Here is a 25264-nt window from a genome sequence, read left to right on the forward strand (position 1 = left end):
TATAAAACTCTTGAAGCAGAAACCCCTATCAGTCTGTGCCTTTCTCCTGACTCTGCACAACTGCAGACACCAGACTGACTCCAGGCTCTTTGGCATGTTTGCAAGGTAGGGAAATGTTTGGGAAGCTGCATAAGAAGCCTCCATCCCAAATCCCTTTCAGAGGGACAGTCACAAAGGAGGAAAGCCCAGGCTGGCTGGGTTTTGGTAGAGAAAGCCTCATTCCTGCCTGCTCACCCCTTCTGCAGTCCCTGGGCTCACATCTTGGGGCTCAAATCTGGAAAATACTCCATGTCCACATTGGGATCCAGGCTTTCCTGTGATTTCAGGCAACTTTAGGATCACTGGATGAGCAGGGGGAGGAGTGTGACCCCAGCACTGCTGCCCCAGGGCTGTGGTGCTCAGAAAAGCCAGTCCAGGCTTTCCCTTTGGAAACCTGCTGCACCTTTGGCAGAGCACATCCTCCCCAGATTCCACAGCTCCCAGCTCATCTGCCTAATTACCTGCTAGCTTCACCCAGCCAGACAGTGGGCATGGAACAAACGGGGTGTGCAGAGTGAGCAGGGATGAGGTTTTCAGGGAATCTGAAATGTCCTGTCTGCTCTGGGAACTCAGGGCTCTGGAGCTCAGCTGCCCCGAGAGCTTGGGATGCTGGGCTGTGTTAGAGGATCATTTTTGGTCAGATCCCTGCCAGGACAGCGTGGGAGGTGAGCTGGGAGCTCGGTGACCCTCAGCCAGGGCAGTTCTGGCAGCAGTGTGGGTGCTCACTGTTAATTACATCATTAAGTCATTATTCATAATGATACTCTGCAATCTCATCTTAAAGAAAATATTATGCTTGCACTTCAAAGGCTTGTGTTGAGGTGCTTGGAATGAGTGTTTTCCCTGATTCTTTTATGACTAGATTAATTAAAGCATGATTATTGTAAGTTTAGGGAGAACCAGTCCCTGTTTTGTGCAGTTTAAGTTCAGATACTCAGGACAGGACCACGAGGCAGTCAGCACCTTTCCTGCTGAGAGCCAGAGCAATAAAATAATGTGTTATTAGCCTGCATGCTGTCAAACCCACACTTTCATTTACTCTCCAGCCCTCTGATTGTATCAGCCAGGAATCCAAGGTCATTATGCAATCACAAATTGTTTCTGAATTTCATTAAATCAGCAAATGGGCCTTAGCTACGTATTTACATCAGCTGAACTTGCGATAATTTATCCAATTGGGCAATTATTATTTTGGAATAAAAGAAGTCCTGAGGGATTCTGCTTCGTATTAATTTGCCTGCAGAAGACTCAGTGCAACCTCTGCAACTCAGCTGCAAAACCAGGTGAAAAATTGCAATCCCATTGCGGATTCTGGGATAAATAAGTATTTTCCTTTCATTTTTTTACTCCTGCCATATAGCAGGAAACAGGGAGTGAAATCTTGGTATAATTTAATATTAAAGGATTTAGATGGCAGAGTACAGGAAAAAAGTTATTGTGGCAACTCATGTTTTGTAGAAATAGATGGGCTGTGATAAATGACACTATTTTTTCAATAAAACTGCAGTGTGAAGGGTCACTGGATTTCTTGGGCTGTGTCCAGGACATTACAGGTTGTGTCCTGTGTGTGACAGGATGTAGAGAATCAATTCTCTTTGCCTCATAACCTTGTGTTGCTGCTGAGTTGGTGTGGAGGAGAACAGCCTGGTTTGGGGATGTCAGCAGGTTTCACCCCCTGCAGGCAGCTGTCAGGGCTGTCAGTCACCCTGGGGATGTCCCTGAAATAATGGGATTTGTTGGAAATGGGGAAATGCAGCGAGGGAGAGACAAGGTGTGGACACGGGGTTTAGCACGCTGTTGACAGAGTGGATTTGCTGTGGCAATCCTGTGCTGTCCAGGAGATAAGGAGCAGCAGCAGAGCAGGGAAACAGCTCTGTCTGCCTGAGGAGCTGGGGCTGGGAGGAATGGATGTCCAGATTTATTCCCTCCAGGAGAAGTGCCTCTGATTTCAGCTGAACTTGGACCTGCTTGTCCCTCTCTCCTAATCATTCCATGACCAGGAAGGTTCACATTCATCCAGATCTAATTTCAGGTACTTGCAAAGCCTGACTCAGCAATAAATGTTATCAGCTTCCACTCAAATCTGCAGAAAATGGGGGAAAAAGTCAACCTTCCCAGAACAGACACCAAACAGGAGCTCTGTCTTGCTGAGTCAGGCCCTCAGAGTGCCTGGACCCTTATTGTTCTGAAACGTGGAGGATGGTCCAGAAGCCATGAAACAGATAAGTGTGTGATTCCTTGGATACAATAAAACTCTTCAGTCAGTGCTGAGTGGGAAAAGCTGCAAATGTGTTGATATTCGGGGTGAAGTTTGTTAAAGCTTTAATTTTAAAGGCAATTTGGGGTAAAGCCTTGCAGAATGCTCAAATATTTCCATGTACACTGAGCCTCTTAAAGGAATTACATCCCTGTGCAGTTTCTGCCCATGGGAATGATGTTTTTGCACAGCTTTGAAAACAGAACTTACTGCTGATATTTTGTCCCTGCCTGTCTTCCCGACACAGTGTTTTCAAACATTGAGCCAGTAACTTCCTAAGTTCACAGATTTCCTGATAACGTTTGTACTCTGAAGAAACAAGTTGCTCAACGACAAGCACCGAGCATCCTTCAAGGCAGATGCTTCTGCCACAGCGACTGTCCCACTGCGACTGAGCCTCTCACTGCTGAGGCTGCCAAGTCCTGCAGAGACACAAAGAGTGGAGAAATCCTTTGCTGACATCGCCCTGCCTGCAGCGATTCAAATCCAACACTGATCCACCTGCTCACCCCAGCACGGTGGTCCCCAGGGAACGAGACACCTCCTAAGCCATAAAAACAGGGATTTGCAGATTGGTATCAGCAGCCACAAGTTGTACCTGGAAGCAAAATTCTGCTCTGGGTATTTATTTCTGCTGCACACACAAAGCTGTGAGAGGGAGAACTGGAGCAGTTTCAATTAGAGGGTGAGTGGGGACTCTGAGCTCTGTGTGTCTCCTGGCTGCTCAGGATTTTGGAGAAGTCATTTCATCTTTGTTTTCTCATCCAGACAAGTAATATTTATTTTCTATCAATATATAATATCCATTTCTGTTGGAGTTTGGATGAAAGGCAGTATGACCGCTAAAATATTTTTGCTGTAGCCCCAGACTCCAACAGATCTGCTGTGTCCCTGAAGCTTTGCAGGGGGTGATAGAGGAGTGTGGGGAGGACGTGGGTGTGCTGCTGGCTCTGTCCTCTGCAGCCTCACCAGGAGCATCCCAGGGATGGTGGCTGCAGTCCTTGTCTGTCCCTGGTTATGTAAGGAGTGCTTGGAAACACGAGAGATCTCTGCATTTCAGGTAACATTCATGGAGAATTAGGCTTTGAAATCATGGGAGCAGCTCCAGCTCCTCCTGGGGAATTTATACATTCTGAACGAGGAAAAAAAGCCCCTGAAATGTACTGACTGTTGACATTAGCTTTTCTGGAGTGTAGTTTAGAGCTGAGTTACAGTTTAAGTTGGGGCTAATAAAGTGATCTTTCAGATGGTGAAACCCTGAACTTCTGACCCGATCCTCTCCGTCTACATTCGTGTGCCATTTCCTCCTCCCGCAATTTGTGTTTCTTGTCAATTTCAGGTGTATTTCACTTCAACGTCACAGTTCTTTATTTTTATGCTTTTATAAAAACATAAATAAAACCCTACACACTATAAAACGCTGTGTTTCATCATCTCAGGGTGATGTGCCGCTGAGCCCTGCGGTGTGTCCATGCTTGGTGACCTCGAGCTGCTCCTGTCCTGTGCAGCATCATCTCCTCCGTACGGAAACACCTCAGCCCACTGACCCGCCTGGTCCCTGCGGTTTGCTGTCCACCCTTTCCATGGGGAAATTCCCTCTGATGTCCACCCTGAGCTGTTCCCTCTCCTCCTGTCCCTGTTCCCTGGAGCACAGCCTGACCCCCTGGCTGTCCCCTCCTGGCAGGAGCTGTGCAAAGCCACAAGGTCCCCCTGATCCCCTTTGCTCCAGGCTGAGCTCCTTTCCCAGCTCCCCCAGCCGCTCCCGGCGCTCCAGCCCTTCCCAGCTCCGTTCCCTTCCCCGGACACCTCCGGCCGCGGCACGGAGCGGCTCAGCCCCGCTCCCGCTGCACGCCCATCGCCGCTAGAGAGCAATCCCCGCAGCACCCCGCACCTGCCCCGGCCCTGCCGGAACTTTTCCCGGCCCCGGCCGTCCCCGCCCGCCGCTGGCTCCTCCCCGGGCCGCGGAGAGCGGAGGGCGGAGCGGACGCGGCGCCGCCGCCGCGCAGAGCAGCAGCCGAGCTCCGAGCTCCGAGCCCCGAGCCGCGGCCGCGGGAGCCGAGCGGCGGCGGAGGCGGCCGGGGGGCAGCGGTGAGCGGGGAGAGCGGCGGGGCCGGGGCGGGAGCGGGGCCGGAGCGGGGCCGGAGCGGTGTCCCCGGCCGGGCCTGGCGAGGCCGCGGGGCGGGCGGAGCGGGGCAGGGCCGGCCCGCAGTCCGGCTGGCCGGGCGGTGCCAGCGGGGCCGAGCCGAGCCGAGCCGAGCGCTCCGTGCCCGCAGCCCGGCCGCAGCGAGGGGCAGGCGGCTCGGCTTGCCCCGGCCTGGCTCTGTCCCCGTCCCGCCCCGGCCGGTCCCGTCCCGGCCCCGCCGGACATCCATCTTGTGCGGCACCGGCGTGTCGCCGAGCTCGGGAAGTCCCCGGGATTGCTGGCGAGCGGCGCGGTCAGGCGAGCGGCGCGGTCAGGCGAGCGGCGCGACCCGGGAAGGGCGCGGGGCTGGTGCGGTTCGGGGAGCAGCGGGTGAAGGGACAGCGGGGCTGGGGACACGGGGGGACAGGGACAGGGACACGGCAGGACGAGGGACAGCCTTCACCTGCCACTCGCTTTGCATCTAAGTGAGCAGGAGCTTCGGGCAGGTGGGACAAGCCAAGGGGAGTCCCTTGTGAGCCACGTGGAGCGACGGGCTGGTCCATCCTCATCCTCTGCTCCATCCTCATCCTCTGCTCCATCCTCATCCTCCTGGCCCATCACCCTCCACTCCCAAGGGCTGCTTGTCTCAGATCTCCTCAGCTCTGGAAAGGTTTCCTGCACTTCCTTCAGTTGCTTTAAAGAGAAAGTGTTCCCTGCGTAGAGAAACTTTGGTGTTTAGATACTTGTTAATTGCTTGCGATATTTGAGGTGCAGAACGTGTGGGTTTGCTGCAAGGATTCTTCCCCAGTGGGAGGGTTGGGGTTTGGACACAGCGAGTCGATTCGACTGACACAGATCTGGAATTGGGCTTGCTTTGCTCACAGCCTGGAAAGAGCTGCAAACAGGAAGGGCAAACCATGAAAACTCTGGATTTTTTCCTTTCAGTAGCTTAACAGGGAAGATAATATTTCTTAAAATAGTTGTTTGGCTTGCAAACGCCTGTCTGTCTTCGGAGTGTTGTATCGGCACTCTGTAATTCCTGTTGCTGTTGTAATTCTCTCTGAGTAGTTGTGTTGCTCCAAGGTAGAGAGACACCAGATGAAGAGTTGAGGAATTGTCTGTTCAATGAGAGTGTCTGTCTGCTGGGAAGTGTTTCACTGCTCTGATTTGTGTCATTCCTTTTTACATGCCAGAATGGTGTGTCAGTAATTCTCCCTGGTGTAGCAGATCTCTTGGATCTGAAAGGGTTTTAATGTGGGAATTTGTGAGACTTTCAGTGAGGAATGGATGAAGCTCGGAGAAACAGAAAATGGTGCGTTAGCAAAGCTCTGTGCCTTTAATGAGAAGTTATCCAAAACCGGGCAAGTTAAAGGGAAGTTCCAGATGGAGCACTCTTGCCTTTGTGGTCTCTGCAACTTTCTGAATTCACAGAGCTGATGTATTTCACAAGTACAAAATACTGTCTGATTATTCTGACATCATTATCACGTTGCTATAGTGACTTCATTACACTGGGAATGCCATGTTCACATCCGGTTGCCATGGAAAAAATCGGTGTCATAAATAAAAAACATTTAGTGTTCTGTTCATCACGGTGGCAGGAAAAAAGGCATCGATTTATTGATGTGAGTGAAGACTGACAGCATGTTCCAACAGAAGTTCTTAGTGCCAAGCTACAAACTGGGACATTGTCACTTGCCTTTCTCGGCAGATTGTCCCTTGCCTCTCTGTGTTGTGGCAGGTAGCAGAAGTTGTGAAAAGCTGGCTTTGGAAGGGAGGGTGACAGAGCGTCTGTCGTCCTTCAAGGTGGAGCCGGCAGGAAGTGCTGTGCTCGCACCGCTTCTAAAAATAATCTGTTTTCATGCGCAGTGTTTGCAGCGCAGCTTGTGTTCCCCAGATCCTCAGGGAGCTCAGTGATCCCTCCGAGGCAGACTGGTGTGGGGATGCCCACCGGGCTGTGGGCTCTGCTGAAGGTGCCAAGGAGCCCTCGATGGCAGCCCAGGCCAGCGGTGTCACCGCCAGGCTGTCACCCCAGGGCTGGCAGGAGCTGAGCCTGGCTGCCAGCACGTGTCCTGCCTCTGCCCTGGCTCTTTTGAGGGTAAGTAGCTTTGCTGAAGGTTTTGAGAGGATCTCCCTGCCAAAGGGGCTGAATTACTCGCACAGCATAAGTCCAGTGACAGGTTAATGCTTTTATTTGGAGACTCGTGTTTACACAGAGTATCGAAACAGTTTCTGTTTGAAACCGTGAGCTGCAAATACACAGACATAAGTTACTAGTGATACATTTTATGGCTGCTCAGCCATGTTCTTAAAAAAAACCTGAAAAGTAATTAAATAGCAGGAGTGTAACATGTGGATGTACTTGAACATAAAAGTTTTAATTGTATATTGAATCATCGTCTTGGGCATAAACAACTCCAAGCATTTGTTTGTACTTTATATTGCAGTGCTTTTTCTTGTACCCTGCACGTGCACAGAGCACTCAGTGGCACTTTGAACTTGTGCTGAGTGTTTGGAGAGCAGATTGCTTCTGTGCAACTCTGCAGACTTGAAAAAAAATAATCTTCAGGAGGAGCCCTAATATTCTGACAGCAGAGCATGTTATCTGTTTTCCTAGAGAAAACAAAGTGACTCTTTTGAACATACATAAGTTCAATTCATGAGGCTTTATATTTGAAGTGTTTTTTACTTGTAGCTGTTTGAAGTTCAGAATTATCCTTGATCCAGTGTTACTTTCAACCTCGCTGAAATCAGCTCAGCTGTCTCTGGCTGCGGATCCTGATCAAAACTTTTGGGTTTTAGGTTTTTCTGGCCTTGATTTAGGGGTTATTGGGTTATTTTTTTTAAGAGGTAATGAGGGTGGTAGTTAACACACAGTCTCAATTAATCTCATGTTGAGCTCTCAAGTAGTTATTGATTTGCTTTCACTCTTTTATTTAATAGTTAATAGGAAATTAAACAAAATTTTAATGGAAGCATCTTCTTAAAAGGGAGCTCCTAAATCCCAGGGTCAAATTTTCCTGTAGGCATTTGTGTTTGCACTTCAGGAAAGTTGCTGCTGCTGGAAACATGACACCTAATGGCAGAGATAAGTAAGGATGTCCAAAGTTTTCTGAAAGATAAGTTCGTCTTGCTGAGCTCTCTTACTTTGTCCAGCCTGGCTTGTTCAGATGTTAAAACTTGTGTGAGATGGAAATAGTTCCTCTCCATCCTTGCTGTGGCTCCCTGCAGTTCTGGAAGGTAGAATCAAATTCAGTGCATCTCAGTTGATGGAAATGGTGAAGCAGAGCATGAAGTTACCAAGGTGAGTTTATCCCAATCCTGCCCATAGAGGTGATAGATTGCAGTAGTCAGGCTGAGAAGAGAGGCCCAGTTTTTGTGGGTGAGACATTTCCCAGTGGTTCTGGGAAAGTGGTTCTTCTGCAGTTTGGAGATGAGTAAGGCAAGTCAGAGATTGAACTCCTTTGCTTTCCTGTTGTTGAGCTTTTATTGTCAAGCATTCAGGAACTCTTGGGAGTAAGGATCCAGCAGGAGTCCAACTGATGCGTTTAGTGTCTCCAGCACGAATATTAGACTGAAAAAAACATCTGTATTGGTTAGATGAAGAGCTGTCACACCAGAAGAGAGGATTAAAAGAAGTGTGAAGAAGATACCCTTTTATTGAGCAGGACCACTGCTGATGGAGGGAAGGAACTGAGAACAAGGAACTGCAGTTCCTGACACACCTGAGCTGGGGCAGCATCCTTCAGCCTTGTGCTGCAGCAGAGGTGATGTGGTGACTCTGCTCTGCCTGTGACAGCAGGGAAGAACGTGACCTGTGCCTTATTCTGGCTGCTGGATAAACAGAGGGCATTGGCTCTCTGTCCTCAGAGGTAACAGGTTGTTATTTGCAAGAACCAGCCTGCATTTATGGGAGTTACATTGAGCTGCCTTTCTGTTGCAAGAAATTGAGGGTCTCTGCTGGTTGTTTTTCAGCTGGCTGTGCTTGTTGCTGGTGACTGTTGACATCCTCTGTGAGCTGGTTTGACGTGTCTGACTGAAACCCTTCGGAGCTAAATGGCTCATTATCAGAAGCTTCCTGTTATTTCCTGTGATAGCATAATTTTGTTAATTAATGCCTGTTTTCTGAGCTCCCCTCTGAAGGAAAGGGGACCTAGTGACAGCAGAGCATCAGTCAGGACACAGCTGACTTGGTACCTGGTTTTTGCACTGAAGCACTTTGTGCTGCATCTCTGGTGCCATTTGACTATAGGTTTGCTATGAAACAAGTTTTGATCTGCAAAGGGACAGGAACTGGTTACTGAGAGATCTCTTCTTCCCTTGCAAACACTGCGATAATTAAGGTTGTCTAAAGTAATCCATTTAACGATATTAAGATGAGGAGGCTGTGGGAAGGAGGGTGGTGCTCAAGGAGGAGCCACTGAGTATTACATTCCTGGTCAGAAACGGTGTGTTTAAACTCAAATTGCATTCATGGCTGTGGGAAGATCCTCTGAGATGTGTGTGGGAAGAAATGGGACAGCAGAACCCATCCATGATGTAGATCTCCAGTCATTTTGGGGTCTGTGAACCTTTATATTGTCAGGCTTTATATCTAACCTTTCTATTGCTAGGCAGCAGAGCAGGCTGAGGTGAGCTCAGCACTGCCTGGTGCTGTTCTCCTGTGGCAGGAATGCCCAGGGCAGGGCTGGGGCTCTTTCTCACCCTGTCAGCTGCTGGAGCAGGTCGGGTGGCTCTGCTGAACCCCAACGTGGCCACATAAAGACAGTGTTTTGATGTTTTGATGTGTGTTGTGCTCCAGCAGGTATGGGGTGCTGGCAGTTGGGAAATACCTGCTATACCTGAACAGGCACTTCCTCCCTGCAGCTGCAGGGGCTTGACCTGAACCCGGTAAAGACACGGATTGGATTTTTTTTTGTTGAGAAATCCAGATGCTGACAAAAGCAGACTTGGTATGTTTTGAAAACTGCTGGTTGCTTTCTTTTGATGAACAAAATCATGTCTGAGGGGAAAGGCTGACCTGCACAGGGCTTTTGTACCAGGGGAGAAGCAGGTAACAGGATCAACAGCCAAAAAGAAATCTCCAGGGCTGCAGGTGGTTGCTTTGGCTTTCTCACCCATTTCACATTATTTGACTTAAAATGTGGGGGGCCAGGCAATGGCAGTCCTGTTGAGCAGGTGCCCTGAGGCATTGTGGTTTGTTATTTATTGTGAATATTGATAAGATGGACAATGCTTAAATCCATCTGGGGCACTGGAGCAAGAGGTCTGGATGTGCCCAGTGACTGTGCCAGGGCTGAAACAATTCTTTACTAATCAATCACTTCAGTGAGGCAAAATACACCCAGAAATATGCTCAATGTAAGGAGCAGGATGAGCATTTCTGTGATAGGTGATTGTTGCTTTGTCAAAAGCCCTGCTTTTTGGGAAAATACTGCACCTAGTAGCGTGTTTGTCAATGGGCTGTGTTGCATAACTGCTGCTTGCTGGAGCATTGCAGGAAAACAGACACTTGCATTTCACTTGTCACTGGCTACGACTGCAGATTCAAGGCTGCCTGGAATGTTTTGGGGTTTTTTAAAGTTGAAATATTTGCTGGATTCAATGATGTTGTGTTCTGCAGTGTTCTAATACTGAAAAAATGTGAACTTGTCATGTTTAAATCAGGGTATTGCGTGTGAAGCCAGGGCAGTGCAATGAGCTCGTGATGGATGTGAGCATCTCAGGCTGCAGCTGGGGCTGTGATTCTCCCTGCCTCTGCAAGGGTTTTGTCCAAGAGAAGAATCTGTGTGGAATCAGGCATTTCTCACATTTTTAGTTGGAAATAGACCCTTAATGTGGAAAGCACGGAGGACGTGGGAGGAGCAGTTCAGCTGGATGTATTGGTTGCAGTGCCTTTTATGTTGTATTTTTATGTAATATTCTTTTCTCTCATGCAAATAAACTTGAAGTTGTAGGGAGGGGCAGCTGAGAAGGGGAAAACTTTCATTGCAGACAGCTGACATGCAGAATAATATCTTTTTATATGCCACTCACCACGTGGTAGTTAAAAGTAACTCATAGTTCACTGGGTAAGGCTATTTCTGGCGCAATTCTCCTTTTTTTGTGCCACAGGCTCATTCCAGCACATCTTGCTTTGCCCTGAGATTTGGTGTGTTTGTTAGTCCTGTGCTGGGTAACACCTACTGGGTATCAGGCCTGAAGAACAGAAAGCTTGTTGGGTTTATGAAGTAAATACAGGTGAAGATAAAGTAAATTTAGCCAATTGTTGCTTTCTGCTTTAGATTGTAATGCTAATTGTAGCTGAAAATAACATTAGGATTAAAGATACAGGCTGAAGTGGTTCCAGACAGCCTTTCTCATGAAATATTTATTCATTTAGGGCTTTTAACTCATCAGATCACTTATGAAGTTGTGGAGATTACAATATTATTATGGCTTTGCCTTGTTTTGTGACTACACTGCATTGGCTTATCGATCACTAGAATGCAGTCAAAGCTTTTTCAGGAATCCAATTTAAAATGATCAAACAGATGTTGTAATGCTCCAGGGCACTTTCCTCGGCAGTGTGATTCTGAGAAAGTGGGTCTTTTCCTTTAGTCTGTAATTTCAGTGCTTTGCAGCCTCTGTTAAACGAGCTGTTTGCCCAAGCCCTGGTCAAAAACACAATGCTGAGTCCAAATCCATTTGGCATCAAGCAAGCCTGAGCTGGGTGATGGCCTTAGCAGGTGTCAGGAGAATTGTGGCTGTGGAGCTGGGATGTTCTGGCTTTCATTGTCCTTTTCATGCCAAGTTCACATCCACTGCATCTCTAGGGGCAGAAACTGGAATATATTTAGGAACTTTTTAAAAATCAGTGGTGATAATACCATTCTGCAGGCATGGTTTGGCTGGTGCTGTACGTGCAGATTTACTCTAGAAAAACCAGATTATGGAAGTTTTAACTTTGGTGGGAAGGTGTTCTCACCAGGAAAGCACAGAAATGCTGGGAGAGGCAATCAGCATTCCGAGGAGGTGTGCTCTGTTCCCAGGTCCTGCTCAGAGTGCAGAACCTCCTGTCCCCAGGCCATGTGTGTGACAAATTTACATACTAATATGGGAGAGATGATTTTTTCCCTTTTGTCCTACGCCTTATCATTTCAAAGACACTTTATTCTAAAAATGAGCCCTTTTTTGTTGCTGTTTGAATGGTGCTGATGAGGAGGGGAAGCAGTGGCTGATGTGTCCTCCCTTCCGTGTGAGTCAAACCCAGCTCTCCCTGGGCTCAGGGCTCTCTCTGCCCTGCTTTGGGGCTTGTTGCTCTTTAAAGGCAGCTGGAGAATTGTCTATTTTGGTTGTAATCAAGCTTGACCTATAAATACTGAAGTGGCTCGTATAAAACTGATTAAACTATCGGAGCTATTTCCTTTAGTGTCACCTTTTCTTCTCCATAAAGGAAATTCCAGGATGAATTGTCAAAGGAGTTTTGCCCTTTTAAGTAGGTTCAGGAGGATTAAAAAACTTCAGAGAAGCCCCAGTGCAGAGGCCAGGGCTGGCAGTGGTTTGGTTATAACCCCCCTGGCCCCAAAGCTCTCGCTCCAGCACTGAAGTGTTAATAACGTAGTTGAATATTCCCTCAGTTAAAACCTTCACACAGAAGAAAGTTTCATTTTCGCTGTAAAAGAAAATTCAGTTTCCACCCCCACTCTGCCCCAAGGTTCCAGGAAGCAGCATTAAGAGGCTGAGCTAAATACCGAAGGATTAAGCGCCACATTAAATAACTTAATTTCTTTACGAAACGTAATGAAACTGTTACTTTTCCCTCTATTTGAAGTTAATTCTGTGAGCTTACTGCTATTCAGGTTCCTATCAAGCCTTAAAATCTGCCATGAAAAGCATTCAGGAGGTGCAGTCCTACTTGGCAGAGCTCAAACACATCCCTTGTTAGCTGTGTTTAAGTCCTCATTACATGGATGCTCATTGCTGTAGGGGGTTTATTTAAACTGATAAACAAATGTAGTATTAATAAGTGGCCATATGGTCAGTGGGGCTTTTCATTCTGGCAATGGCTGTTCAAAGAGGCGTTTAATGAGCGGCAGTTGCGTGGGAACAGGGCTTTGGTGCTGGTGGCTGCCACCCTCCAGGCTGGGGAATCTCTGGGCTGCACTGCAGAGCTGACCTTTGGGATGGGCTGCATGGTCAGATCCAGGGTCTGAGCACACACACTGGTTATTGCAGCTTTGCCAGGGAGATCTCAGTGTTTTCTGGAATTTGTGAGTTAGCCAGGTCTCCTGAAGAGCTGGGAAGTGCCCCATGGTTAGAGGCTTTGCATTGGCCCTGGGATTTATCAGTGGTGGGTATAAAGCACAGAATTGTGGAAGGGTTTGGGTTGGAAGGACCTTTAAAAAAATCCAGTTTTATTGAGAAGTTTCAAAGAACCCTGAGTGGGCTGGAAGTTTTGTCTCTCCATTAAATTTTTTATGCTGGAGACCAAGTAAGGTCAAACTGGGCTTTATAACCAATGTCTGGTCACTGCTTCTGCAGAAATGAAATAATTAAAGTGCAAGCTGAAATTGCAGGGACAATCTATCTACCTCATGTCACTTATTTACTCTTAATTATATAAACCAGGAAGAATAGTGGAGAACGTTGCCAAGCTACTATCAGCACAACAAATTATTCCTACCACGCAGAATGGAGTTGGTCTTTTGCTATGATTGAGCCTCCTCGGGTCTGTCTGGAATTTAATCTCTTTTATAAAAGGTCAGGATATTTTTTCCTCTAAAGAAAATGGAGAGGAAAAAAAAAAAGCTTTACAGGGTTTAAAAATCAGTGGCAAGTTGTGGATGTGGTAGACAGCAGATGGAGGAAGTCCCATGAACGGCTGCTGTGCCTAGTGGTGATGCCCTTTAACGTTGACATGTTTGGCTGATGAGGAAGTGGGAGAGGAAGTATTTTCTTTCATTTTTTCATCCAAAGAAAGCTGTGGAGAACTCTCCTGAATGGTGTGAACCCCTCTGCTGAACTACTGTAGTAAGGCTAGATGGGAAAAGGAGAAATGGTGAATGCGGCTGTGGCATTGCTTGGGAGGACCTGTGACCACAGAACCCTTCCTGCCCAACTGCTCTAGACATTGGTAATTGAGCAAAGTGTGTTTTGCCCCGGTGTGCTCGGTGAGGTGGCAGTGAGGTGGCAGTGTCCTGTGTGCAGCTCAGGCTCGTTAGCAGTAATTTGCAGAGTGCCGCAGTCCGGCCGGAGGGGAGGCTGCCAGCTCCAGCCACTGACGTAGCGTTTTGTTCTAATTTGGGGATGCAGTGTGTGTTGGGCTGCTGGCTTCCTTCCCCCTGCCTTTGTCTGGCTGGCACATGTCCCTAGCAACTTTCTGCAATTGCAGACCAATAGGACAAAAAATAAATTAGCCGTTTCAGCATGGCAGGCTTTAGCTGCCCAAGCCCTTGTTCCTTGCCTGGAGAGCTTCTATAGCAAAGCAATTTCCAATGAATAATTAGGCAGTCACTTCCACAGAAGTTAACATTATGTGATTTGAAATTGCAGGTTCAGCGTGAAGCTGATTGCACAAAAGATTACAGGCTGGGGAGGATCAATCGCAGAGTGTTTGTGCACAAAATGCCTATTTCCAATGACAGAATTATTGCTGTTTTCCAAGAAGTTTGTTTCTCTGCCCTGTTTGTGTGGGCTGCAGTTAATTTGCTCCAAGCTCCAGCTCAGCACAACAGTGGAGTCGGAAGGACTCTGTTGCTAGAGGACTTTACTCTCTGCCCAGGCTTTTATGGCTCTGGCTCTGGCTCAGGAACCTCCCAGCACCAGGAAGGTGCAGAGGGATGCAGAAAGTGGGGATTGGGATGTGGTTCAGAGGGGCACGCGGCTGGGCCTGGAGGTTTTGGGAATGATGTAAGATTTGAAGGCTTGCTCTCCTGCCTTTTCTGATTGAACTCTTCAGATAACACCTCTGGCCAGTGTTCTCTTGTGTTCTCAAATACCTATTTGCTTGTTTGGCTTGTCACCAGCTTTATTTTCTGCGTGTGCTTCTTGCTGTGTCTTTTTGGGGTTATTTGTTACCTGAAAAAGGAAAGGAAAATATATTTAGACCTAAGTTACTGATGGCTTGGCCAAGGGGCAGCATGTGTGTTGCAGCATCAGGAATGCACCAGTGGGGTCAGTGACTCACCCTACAACAGGCCTGTGCATAGCTAATTACACTTTTGTTGCCTTGATTGGTATTTGATTTGATGCTGAAAGCAGTCAGTGGAAATGATAATGATTTTACTGTTAAATTTACAAAACTGAGGCTGAGATTCCTGGCACAAATTATAAAGTGTTACCTCTTATGTAATGTTAATATATAAAACACACTTTGCTGTCAGGTACTGCAGTGATAATGAGTAAGAAAATAAATGCAGAGTCTGGGAATGTAAGTTTGTCAAACTGTACTTTTGAAGTCACATTGAAGTTCTGCTTTCTGCTTAGTCTGGTCTTTTACTCTTTTGTTTTTCTCTTCATTCTTCTGCTGTTGGTGGCCCCAGGAAAGGTGGAGGAGGTTTTCCCTCTATCCCAAAGCCAGGGAGTTTGACTGCCTTGGGGAAAGGGCTTGTTTTGTGAACAAGTGAGTCCATGGCAGTGATTTTCATTAATTAAATAAACTCCCTGCTAACTAACAGGATGATCCATGACATTGTTTGTTTTGCTGCTGTTCAGGGGAGGTACCTGCTAATGAACTGTGGGATTTCCAGACAAACCCCTTTCATTTGGGATCCACCATCCCTGTTCCCAGCACAGCCTACATGTAGCCATTGCGTAATTGATGACAGCTTTGACGAGCATTAGGGAAATATTTCATGTGCTTTCGACTTCATTGAGTAATTTACTATCTCAGAACATGGTGTAGAACAAATTAGGGAGCAGGTGGTGAGTGGAGCTGTCGGCTGGTTCAAGCCAAGGGGAGATCCTTGGGCTGGTGTTTCCAGCCTTCACTACTGCATCATTCTCTGTTTGTTTTTTTATTCTGGAGGGAATCTGTCAGTTTAAGTGTGGTTTTGATCACTGTAAATCTTCCCCTTGCAGAAGTGCTGGGTTTGGGTTTGTTTTGCCAACACGACTCTGAGTAATGAAGGGATTTTGGTAGAGTCTTGAGCAATGTTTAGTTGACACTTTTAAAAAAAGACAATCCACCCCTTTCCATGGCCTAGTTTATAGTAACTGAAAAAAACTGGCACAGAGAACATTTACAAGTCGAAAATTAAACAGGTTTGTTTATAGTAGCCACGATTCAGTATTTAACTGCCAGGATAAAAATAACCAGGACGTGTGGCTGCAGCATCCCAAGAATCTGCCTCTCGTTTGGGAAGTGGGAAGGGCATGGCCACAGGAGTGGCACAGCCAGCCTTGACAGAGCTCCTGCAGTTCCCAGAGACATCTGTGCTTCTCTCCCAAATGTGCACAGTGCTGACGCCACTTTCCCCCTTGGAAATGTTCAATATTCTGGTTTCTGCTGGTGCAGATCAGAGAAAGGGAGGTGTGAGTGATGAGCAAGCCAAGAGTTACTCTGTTTTTCCTTCCTTAAAGCCAGGTGAGTGGTCCTTGCTCCCTGCCTCTCTCCTCTCTCCCAGGACATCTTTCTGTACATTTCTCTGTCCCAGTGCATCTTTCTGGGGCAGAGCAGAGAGCAAAGCACCAGCTGTGCTCGTGGCTGTAGGAGCTGCACCTTGAGAGGCTGTTTCACGTTGTCTCTAGGAACTGCTGCTGTGGTTTCTGTGCTGCTCTTTCTGTGCCTCACTTCTTTCTGTTCCTTTTCTCTCACCCTCATTTACACTCAGGCTGTGCTTTTGGAGTGCAAGTGCAGCTGAGCCATCGTCTGTCCCCAGCCCTGGAGCTGGACTGGCAGTGCCTGCATGGAAAGCCATGGGATCTCAGAATGGTTTGGGTTGGAAGGACCTCAGAGCTCATCCCTGCCATGGCCAGGGACACCTTCCACTGTCCCAGGCTTCATTATCTGTTTCTAAACAATTTTGATTTCTGTGACTTCAAGGTGGCTCCAAAGCGTTGGATGCAGACTGCTAAAAAGAAATATTTTCAAAAAACAGCTTACTAGGTTTTCATTTAACTTCCTGTGATTCCAGAGGAACAATTGATTCTTTTATCCATTGAAAAGAAAGGATAAAGTGTTGAACCTCTACAAGACAGAGGACCCTTTGCCTCTCACAGCAGCAGGGTGAAGCCAGTGCTGTGGTTGCTGTCTGAAGTATCAGTGCTGCTGCTGTTCAGTGTTGCTGAACAAAGGCTTGGGATGCTGGAAGTGTCTCAGCCTTCTGAAACTCTTGGACAAGGAGCTGACAGGCTCCTGAGGCAGGGGGACAGTGCTGCTGGGAATTGTCCTGCTCTCAAGGACTGTCACAGAATCCCAGAATGGTTTGGGTTGGAAGGAACCTTAAAGCTCATCTCATTCCACCCTCTGCCACAAACCTGATGGATTCCCTAAAATAATTGTGCTTTGTTGGTGTTACACTGGATTTTACCATGGCAATGCTGATTGGGAGCAGATAAGTGATGTTTTCCCCCATAACATCATCAGGACATTGGGCTGCTCTGAACATCTTTCTCCTGTTTCTGACAGTGCTTTCTGTACTAAGTTTTCATCTTCTAAAATTAATTGTGAACTTGATGCAACCCCAAACATGGTTAGTTTGACCTCAGTTTGTCTTCTGTAAATGAAGTTTTCCTTGGAGTGTTCTAGGGAGGAGAAGTCCACAGGAACAGGGTGGTTTGGCTTAAGCACTACAGAGATGCTTTGCAAATGCTGACACTTGAAAAATTAACTCTTTTAAATTTTTTTTTTCCCAGTTCCTTGTGGGGAGCCTGGAAGGACCTTCAGTAGAGCTGCTAACACTGATGAGAGATCTTTTATGCCAAGGTAAGAGTTCCTGAGTGTTCTCAATGTACTTTAAATGAAATTTCTGTGAACATTTGAGTGGATAATTGATCAGTGAAGTTACTGCACTCACTCTCTTTCAGTGCTGTGCTTGCTTATCTTGGTTTGTGCCTCTCTCTTCCCACCACGCAAATGACAAACTCCTAGATGAGCTGCTGAAATAACAGGAGCAGCTCCTTTCTGCCCCAGGTTTCTGTCCTGAAGTGCCTCAGCCCTTCCCCTCACCACCTCCCCCAGCCTCTGCCTGCTGCTTCCGCTGCTTGGGAAATACCCTGAACGTTTTGCTTCTTCCTGCCCTGATTCAGCCCTGGGCTGCAGGAGGGTCAAGGATGACTTGTGCAGTTTGGAGAGGGCTTGGCTGAGCAGAGGTGAGTGGGAGCCACATGTCAGGTTAGAGCTTCAGCTGTGTTTGCATTCAGCCCCTGCTTCTTCACAGGGATCCTCTGTCTGCACTGCCTTGGCTTGGATGTTGAATCAAATATCCTCCATCTGCTCCTGGGCAGAGCCCTTTGCTTTTCTGTCAGGAAGGAGCTGAGCATCTTGGGGCTGATGCTGCCAATAGATCAATGTCCATTTCTGTCTCTTCCTGGGCAGTGTTGGTGATAGCAGAATATTCTTTATCTGTTAAAGAATACAGAAAAGAGATGAATTCTGTTGCAGCAGGTGTTTGATGGTGTAGAAGCAAAGTTTTTCGTGATGATGGATGAAAGAACTGTATGATTTATGACTCTGCAGGGGATGCTGGGGGGTCTGGAGAGTGAGGAGATGGGCAGAGGGAGCTGCAGCTCAGGGCAGTGATGGGGTGAGACACGAGCTCTGTGCCATGTGGCTGTGCCTGCAGAAAGGGACCACGAGCAAGGAGACACTCAGCTTTTGCTTTCTTTTTGCACCACAGCATTCAGAGCTAATGAGACCAGTTTCACAACATTTACGGGTATTTTTTTACACTCCTTAGTGATCATACTCTTTTCTTGACTCCAAAGCAACACTTAGCACCCATAATTTAATTCCATTTTGAAATGGAGCCGTTGCTTCCCAGCATGTGACTCTACTACAGAGAGCTCTGGATGGAAATGAATGCTGCTGTGTCTGACTGTATTTAGGTGGGCTTCAACAGTTGCCAAATGAAAAGTTGGCTGGGATGCAGCATAGTAATTTCTTGAGCACTCTATTCATGTTGTATAAACAGATAACATTAACATACTTGTGAAAGAGCTACAAGATAATTAAGGCATGTGGGGTTTGCAGTAATAAGGCTCGTGCCTTTCAGGAGCTTGGTTTCCTGTTGCACCTGAAAAAAAGTCAGCAAATACCGTAGAGAAGAAATGAGAAGTTAGTCTTGTACTGCTCTCAGCTAAAACTTTCCCACAAGTATTTTCTACTATAAATAAGAAGTGAAATACTTCACAGCTAAATTTAACCCTTAGCTTGATTGCTTTCTGGGTTTTCTTTGGTGGAGCTGACTGTGGAATTGTAGGAAAATGAAGACAAACTGGATCAATAAGTTGTATTTATGCTTTATAAAAAATGCATCACCTTTTAATTTCTAGGGATTATCAAGGGGAAAATCGTTGTAAATTGGAATTCCCCTCTCCTTCCCATTCAAAATCATGACTTTTGAAAGAAAGGAAGTGAATGTTACTTCTCAGGGAAATGTTCAAGCAGAAGAGCTTAGAGTTCCCAGAATTTAGCCAAAATTGTTGTCAATGTCCTAGAGAGCACAGACATTGCCTACTCTGCTTTTGAACAGCTTCTGGAAAACCCCTTCCAGTCTGACTTGATTTCACAATTTGCAGTTAGGCAGCTGCAGCTCTCATGGGCTTCAAGAGGTGAAGGAAAACCTCCTCCAGGTGCCTAGAATGTTGGGCTGCACTGCTAGCTTGAGCTTTGCTGCCTCTCCAAGGCTTGGGTGAGGGAGGGGCAGCTCAGCCTTGTGACTGCAGAGAGCCTCAGCACAGGCAAGTCCTTTACTGCTGTTATTCTGGTTTAAAAATGAGCTTAACTGTGCTGAACCGAGCACAGCAATTTGTGTGTCTCTCTCCAGTGGGGTTTTCAAATTCTTGTTTAAACCTGTACTTGTGTGCCATTCAGCCCACGAGTCAGGCTGTGGCTGAGGGCTAAGGTGGGATATTCGGGGAGGGTCTGCAGTTCCCTGGTGAGCAGGGAACTGAATATTTGGGTCTCCAGGTCCTGATGCAGCTCTCACCGTGATGTGAGCAGCAGCACATGGGATTCCTCTTGACTCTGTTCTACATCTTCCCCTTGGGAGTTGAAATGCCAGAAGAGAGAACCTGTCCCGATTTAATGATTACATAAACTCGAGTTGCAGATTGTCAGGGAGTTGTCCACATAGCAAAGCTAAAAACACAACCCCTGCTCTTCCCAGCCTTGTTCATAGCGGCGACAAGGTGATGCATTTCTCTATCAAACTCCTTGGAAGACGTTTTTATTTTTAAGGGCTGTAGCCAATACCCATAAATCCTGTGGAAATGCTGGTTTGGAGTGGCTGAGAGGCTGCCCAGGCTCCAGCCCTGCTGTGTGCAGCCTTACTTGGGAAGGAAGCTCTGGCCGTGCGGAAGGAGGATTCGTGCTGAGCTCATTGTTTGCTGCTGGGACAGCCCAGCCTGCCTTCTCGTGTAAACACAGAGTAAAGTGTTTATCACCAGCTCTGTCATTTGCCTTATTTGTCAGGGAATCTCGAGGAGAAGGAGAAGTTTTCTGGTGCTGCGTAGTGACTTGAGGGAGTTGCAAGATTTCCATAAAAAGGCAGAGTCTGCGCTGGGCGAGCAGAGAGCTCTGCTTGGCAGCTGTGTGCTGGGCCTGACCTTTTCCAGAGAGAAAACACTGACCTAAATCCCTCCCTGCTGGGGGTGGAGGGGAGAAGGAAACCTCTGGACTTGCATCTTTCTGATCTAATTTTCTTGTCCCATGCTCACTGGTTTGTGCCATGAAATGCTGAGGAAGCAGAGGACGGGCAGTGCCAGCTCGTGGTGCCTGGCACAGCTGGGACTTGGGTTTGTCCCATGGTGTGTCCATCCTGCTCCTCTCTGAGCACTGCCAGGCTGAGGGATCCAGCTTTGCCCATCCCCTCTAACCTGGGCTGCCAGAGTGACCTTCTCAACCTGAGTGTCCAGGTGGAAGCATGAAACCCAGAGCTGCTAATAAAGACATTCTCGTTCTCAGGAGCAGTGGGTGAAGGGAGTTGCTGCTTTCAGGACACAATGTCCCAGCTGTGTGTGTTTAACTGCTGGGTTTTCTCCTGCCTTGCAGGTCGTCGCTCTCTGCACAGACCACACCATGCGTGAGTACAAGCTGGTGGTCCTTGGTTCAGGAGGTGTGGGCAAGTCTGCTCTGGTGAGTTTGGGAAGCACTTCTGAAACCCTTACACTGCCTGTGTCACTGCAGAGCAGCTTGCTGATGCTGGGGGGAATTGGTATGATTTTTAGTATGTGTCAGCACTTCTGTGTAGCCACTGTGACACTGCTGAGAGCTGTGGAGGATGTCATGGGTTTGGAGAGGTGATTAATTGCTGTTGTGGTAATCAGTGTTTCATGTCTGCTTCCTGCATGGCTTGTATTGTACATGGCTGAGTATCTGTGAGCATGAAAAGCCCAACCAGCACTGGCACAGTGAGTCTGGCTGGAATCAATCCCAGAACTAGGGAGTTCAGCCTTGCACACCTTGGAGGCTGCAGGTTTTCCATGCCCAGTGAGCACCTGGGCTCAGAGCAGCAGCACTGAGAATCCATCTGCAGCTGGGCTGAGCAGAGGGAGCAGCAGACTGGTGACACTTTGCACTCCTTAAGTACTTGTCTTGTTTCTGAGGAGAGGTTTACATAGCAGAGTTGATAGCAAAGCATTGTAAGAGAGACTTGTGTCAGCCATTTATCACTCAGCAGTCAAGCAGCTCTCTGCAATGGAAAGGCAAAGAACTGGTCAAGTGTAAAGTTATCTACAACAAGGAACTGCAATGTTCCTTGTCATAGACAGGATAGTGGCTGAGCAGCTTTCATGTCCTACCCTGTTTATTCTGCTGGTACAACCAGGTGATAATCCTGGTAAATCACCTGCAGGAGAGCAGCAGGAGAGATGATTCAGTTATGTATCAAATTTGATGCTCTCCTTCAGCAATCCCATCCTAATCTTTACAAGGTGTTTACAAGGTGTAATTTCTTTAGAAGATCTGTTCTTCCACAGCAGCTTAAACAATCTGTATTACTTTTTCCACCACTTCCTTGATTATCTTAATATTCCTATGTAACACTGAAAGACTCACTAGGTGAAATGAGGCACTTAGTAGTATGCTGTAAATATAAATTACTCAACATCTGACATACTTGAATTTCCTTCTTTGTGATGTGAAGTCTAAGTCAGCACCATCACTGACCTTTTTAACAGCTGAAATGCAAATACTCAAATAGTCTGGTAAACAAAAGTTAAATTCTTCTTGACAGTCTGGGTGCTAACTCAGCATATTTGGTAATTCATATGCAGCATAGATCCATTATGTTGATAAGAGCACAATAAGTGCCAATTAGTGGATAATATATGGCTTTCAAAGTGTTTGTGTACTTATTTACAAGCATTAGCAAGGAGAGGTTACAAGGTGGGATTTAAAATAATCTGGAGGCCACTTTAAATTTCATTCTTCCAACTGTATGAACTGACCTGTGCAACAAAGAGCCTGGTGTTCATTTCCAGCCCTGTTTGCATTAGAGGGCAGATGACAATATGGGGTTGTTTCACTGCAGATCCTCCTTGTTGTTTTAACTCCTCTGTGCCAATGCAGTGCTGATGGTGCTTCTGGTAACAGTGATGGAATAGCAGGAAACCTTCACAGTTAGAAAGTTACAGTTGTTTAGCAGCTTTTGTTTCCTGTACTGCAGTTTAATCTCCATTTCTGAGGCTAAAAATCCTCTGGAATGGCAGTGGGTCACACTAGTTACAAGACTGTCCAGTGGTGCAAAGTCTTAAATAGAACTGGAAACAAAAGCTGGGCTACACAACCCAAACTAAGGGAAAGTTCTAAAAGTTTGGCATCTACACATAACCCAAAACCACCCCCAGATTTGTAGCTTCTCCCTTGGCCTTTCTTTTCACCTATCATGAATAAAAATAAAGTACATCAGAGATCAGGAGTATTACATGTCAGGAGTGGTTTGTCACATTCTCACACTCAAGGCTGGGTCACAGAGTTCCCAAATAAAGTGGGACAGATGTGACAGTGCTCATGTGTGAGCCTCTGGCAAGGAGCAGCCTTCTCTGGACCTTTCTGGGGAGCAGCTGTGCCAACCTGAGCATGCTGAAATACACAGAAACAATCCTGAAACACAATCTGGAACCTACAGTTCGACTGCTGGGTTTGTTACTGATATATCACTGTGATCCATGTTACTGGGGTGTCTCACTGTAGTGATTTTGCTGAGATCTGTCACCTCAGGCAGACTGAGACAACTGTTCAGTGTGACAAGAAAATATTAGAGAAGCAGAGACTTTGTTCATTAGAGTGTAAAATGCATTTTATTTAGTGATACAGAAGGATTTTTAAATGAGGTAGATGTGTCTTCTGAGACTTTTCTCACAAATTTGCAGAATTTGTGTATAAAACTTGTGAAAGGTTCAGTTGGCAAAAGATATTTGGTGTGTTTGTTGATTTTTCAAGAGACAAAATTGTGTGCTGGGATCTCAGCTCTCAGTTTCACAAATAAACACCACCTTGTTTTACTAATATCACCCAAATCTTCAGACACTCCTGTGCTGCTTTACTGCAAATTATTGTAGGTAAGAGAGTGGCTGAAAGGGAAAAAGGAGCTTTGCCCCCCAGAGAAGGAAAAGTCTGTCCTGGCAGGAGCCAAAGCACAGCAGGCACAGAGCTGGGCTGTCCAGGGTTGGTCACATCCTTGTGACACTCAGTGGGAAATGCTGAGGAGATTTGCTTTGAATAATTGCAGGGAGGAAGGAGTTCCCCTGTGAATGGAGTGAAGCTCCTCCTTCAGTGCTTTGCTCTCCTGGAGGCTCTCCAGGCTGCACTTGCTGCTCTGCAGCCCTCAGCAGCTCCACTCTGCCTCTGGGCTCATCTGCACTGAAATGTGCATTTTCTGCACTGCACAGGTTGCCAGTGCTTCTGCTGAGATGTCAGCTCTCCTGTATTTGGGGATTTTTATCCTTCTAAAGGCACAGGCAGTGGAGTAAAGGCATTTTTGAGGATATCATCTTTTCTGAGAAAAGCAAGCAAACAACTGATGTGCAAAAAAGTTTTGAAAACGTGCTTGAGTAAAGGGATTTTAACAGAAAATACACAAATTTTGTTTTCAAAATTGTAATTTTATGTCCTTTTCTCTGGTCCTCACTATTGACTTTTAACAGCAGAGCAGTTTTACTGCTGTTACTTTTTTCTAAAGTACTCCTTGGTGAATGTTTCTGGTTGTGCTCAGCTCATTTTAGTTTTTTTTTCTTTCCTCTCTCCCCAGACTGTACAGTTCGTTCAGGGAATTTTTGTTGAAAAATATGACCCAACAATAGAAGACTCATACAGAAAGGTAAAATATCACTATTTTTATTTCTTTGAAGTCTCACAAAGAGTATGAAGTTCTTCAGGGCTGTTTTGGGTGCAGGAATTGCTGAGCAGAAGTCCTTGTGGGATCTGTGAGCTGTTATGTAATTCCAGCCACAGAGCTGCTTTCTTCCCTGGATGGATGTCAAGTGACCCATTGTTTCACGGATTAGCAGAAATGTCAGCAGCATTAAAGGCACCAAAACATACACTAAAAACTTGTGACATTCGTGCCTGTGATAATTAAATGTAGATTGTGGTATGAGTTCTGCTGTTAAATTTACTTGACTTTCCTGGAATTACCCTTGTCAGATCCGAGACATTTCTCAGTGAGTGGAAGATTTGCAAATCTTATTGTGAGGATCCTGAAATATTTTGCATTTTCTTCTCTTCCTTACTCCCTTTTCCCCCAGCAGCAAAGAAAAATTAAAGTTTTAAGGTGCTTTGATTTGTAAGAGTGGATTAAGTCGAGATATTTCCAATCTCACTTAAGTTGAGATGTTTACAGTGAGCTGCTCATTTAAGCCTTTCTAATGAAGGCAGTCCTGGAGCATGTGAGTTGACCCAAATGCCTGCTTGGGGCAGAATTAATCCTCTAACAGCAGTGCTGCTCAGCCTTGGGCAGTGCAGGTGCTTTGTGGCACAAGAACAAACTGAGCTGAGATCCCATTGCAGACTATTCACTCTGAGCTGTTTGTTCCTTTTTTCCCCAGCAAGTGGAAGTAGACTGTCAACAGTGTATGCTGGAGATCCTCGACACGGCAGGGACAGTAAGTGACATTTCTTTGTGCCCTTGCTGGGGAGTTTCTTGCTAAGAATGATAATCCTGCCTGAGCAAAAGCAGTAAATCAGCTGCAGTAATTTAAGTGGAAGGATTTTGTTAAATAACCAAACACAGTGAGTGCCAGGGAGAGCTCTGTCCCCAGCTGGTGCCCCAGGGCTGGGACACAAAGGTTGGTGTCCCCTGTGCCACTCACCTTGCCCTGTTGTCCCTCAGTGCCAGGGTGGCTCCTTGGCAGTGCCAGTGTCACCTGCAGCTGGCAGAGCCCTGACCAAACCAGCCCTGTGGGGCTGGCAGCACATCCCAGGTGCTCCCTGGAGGTTGGGCTCATTGAGAAAGTGTTGGAAACTCCCAACAGCAGAAGCAGAAGTTGTTGTTATGTGGATCTGGGAAAATTCCTTGCCCTGGTGGGACCAAGGCAGCTCTGAGCTGGGATTGTCCAGCTTGCTCTGGCAGCTCAGTCTGTCTGCTGAGATGTTTTTATTGCTGCTCTCCATCTTTTTCCCATTTTTTCAAGAAGCCCTTTTCTCTATTAAGGAGAAAAAAACCCACCAAAACAAAGGGAAATAGAGTGTTAATGCTTTTATT

General features: G+C 46.7%; 1 protein-coding gene across 2 annotated transcripts in view; it reads left to right on the top strand.

The window, feature by feature from the left end:
• The first annotated feature begins 4318 nt into the window (after positions 1-4318).
• The window catches only part of RAP1A (RAP1A, member of RAS oncogene family), a 28149-nt gene continuing 7203 nt past the window's right edge, over positions 4319-25264 (top strand). Inside the window, exons 1-5 of one of the 2 annotated variants that reach the window (XM_085044377.1) lie at positions 4319-4384; positions 17256-17325; positions 20614-20697; positions 23813-23881; positions 24609-24665. In XM_085044377.1, the coding sequence (XP_084900503.1) occupies positions 20641-20697; positions 23813-23881; positions 24609-24665 (183 nt within the window). In that variant the 5' untranslated portion in view covers positions 4319-4384; positions 17256-17325; positions 20614-20640. Of the gene's footprint in view, positions 4385-17255; positions 17326-17638; positions 17712-20613; positions 20698-23812; positions 23882-24608; positions 24666-25264 lie in introns of those variants that run through there. The other variant, XM_085044378.1, reaches the window with a different exon arrangement.

This window comes from Lichenostomus cassidix, unplaced genomic scaffold, assembly GCF_008360975.1.
Source record: "Lichenostomus cassidix isolate B80296 unplaced genomic scaffold, HeHo_3.0 unassigened_scaffold_chr26, whole genome shotgun sequence".
NCBI classification, from domain to species: domain Eukaryota; kingdom Metazoa; phylum Chordata; class Aves; order Passeriformes; family Meliphagidae; genus Lichenostomus; species Lichenostomus cassidix.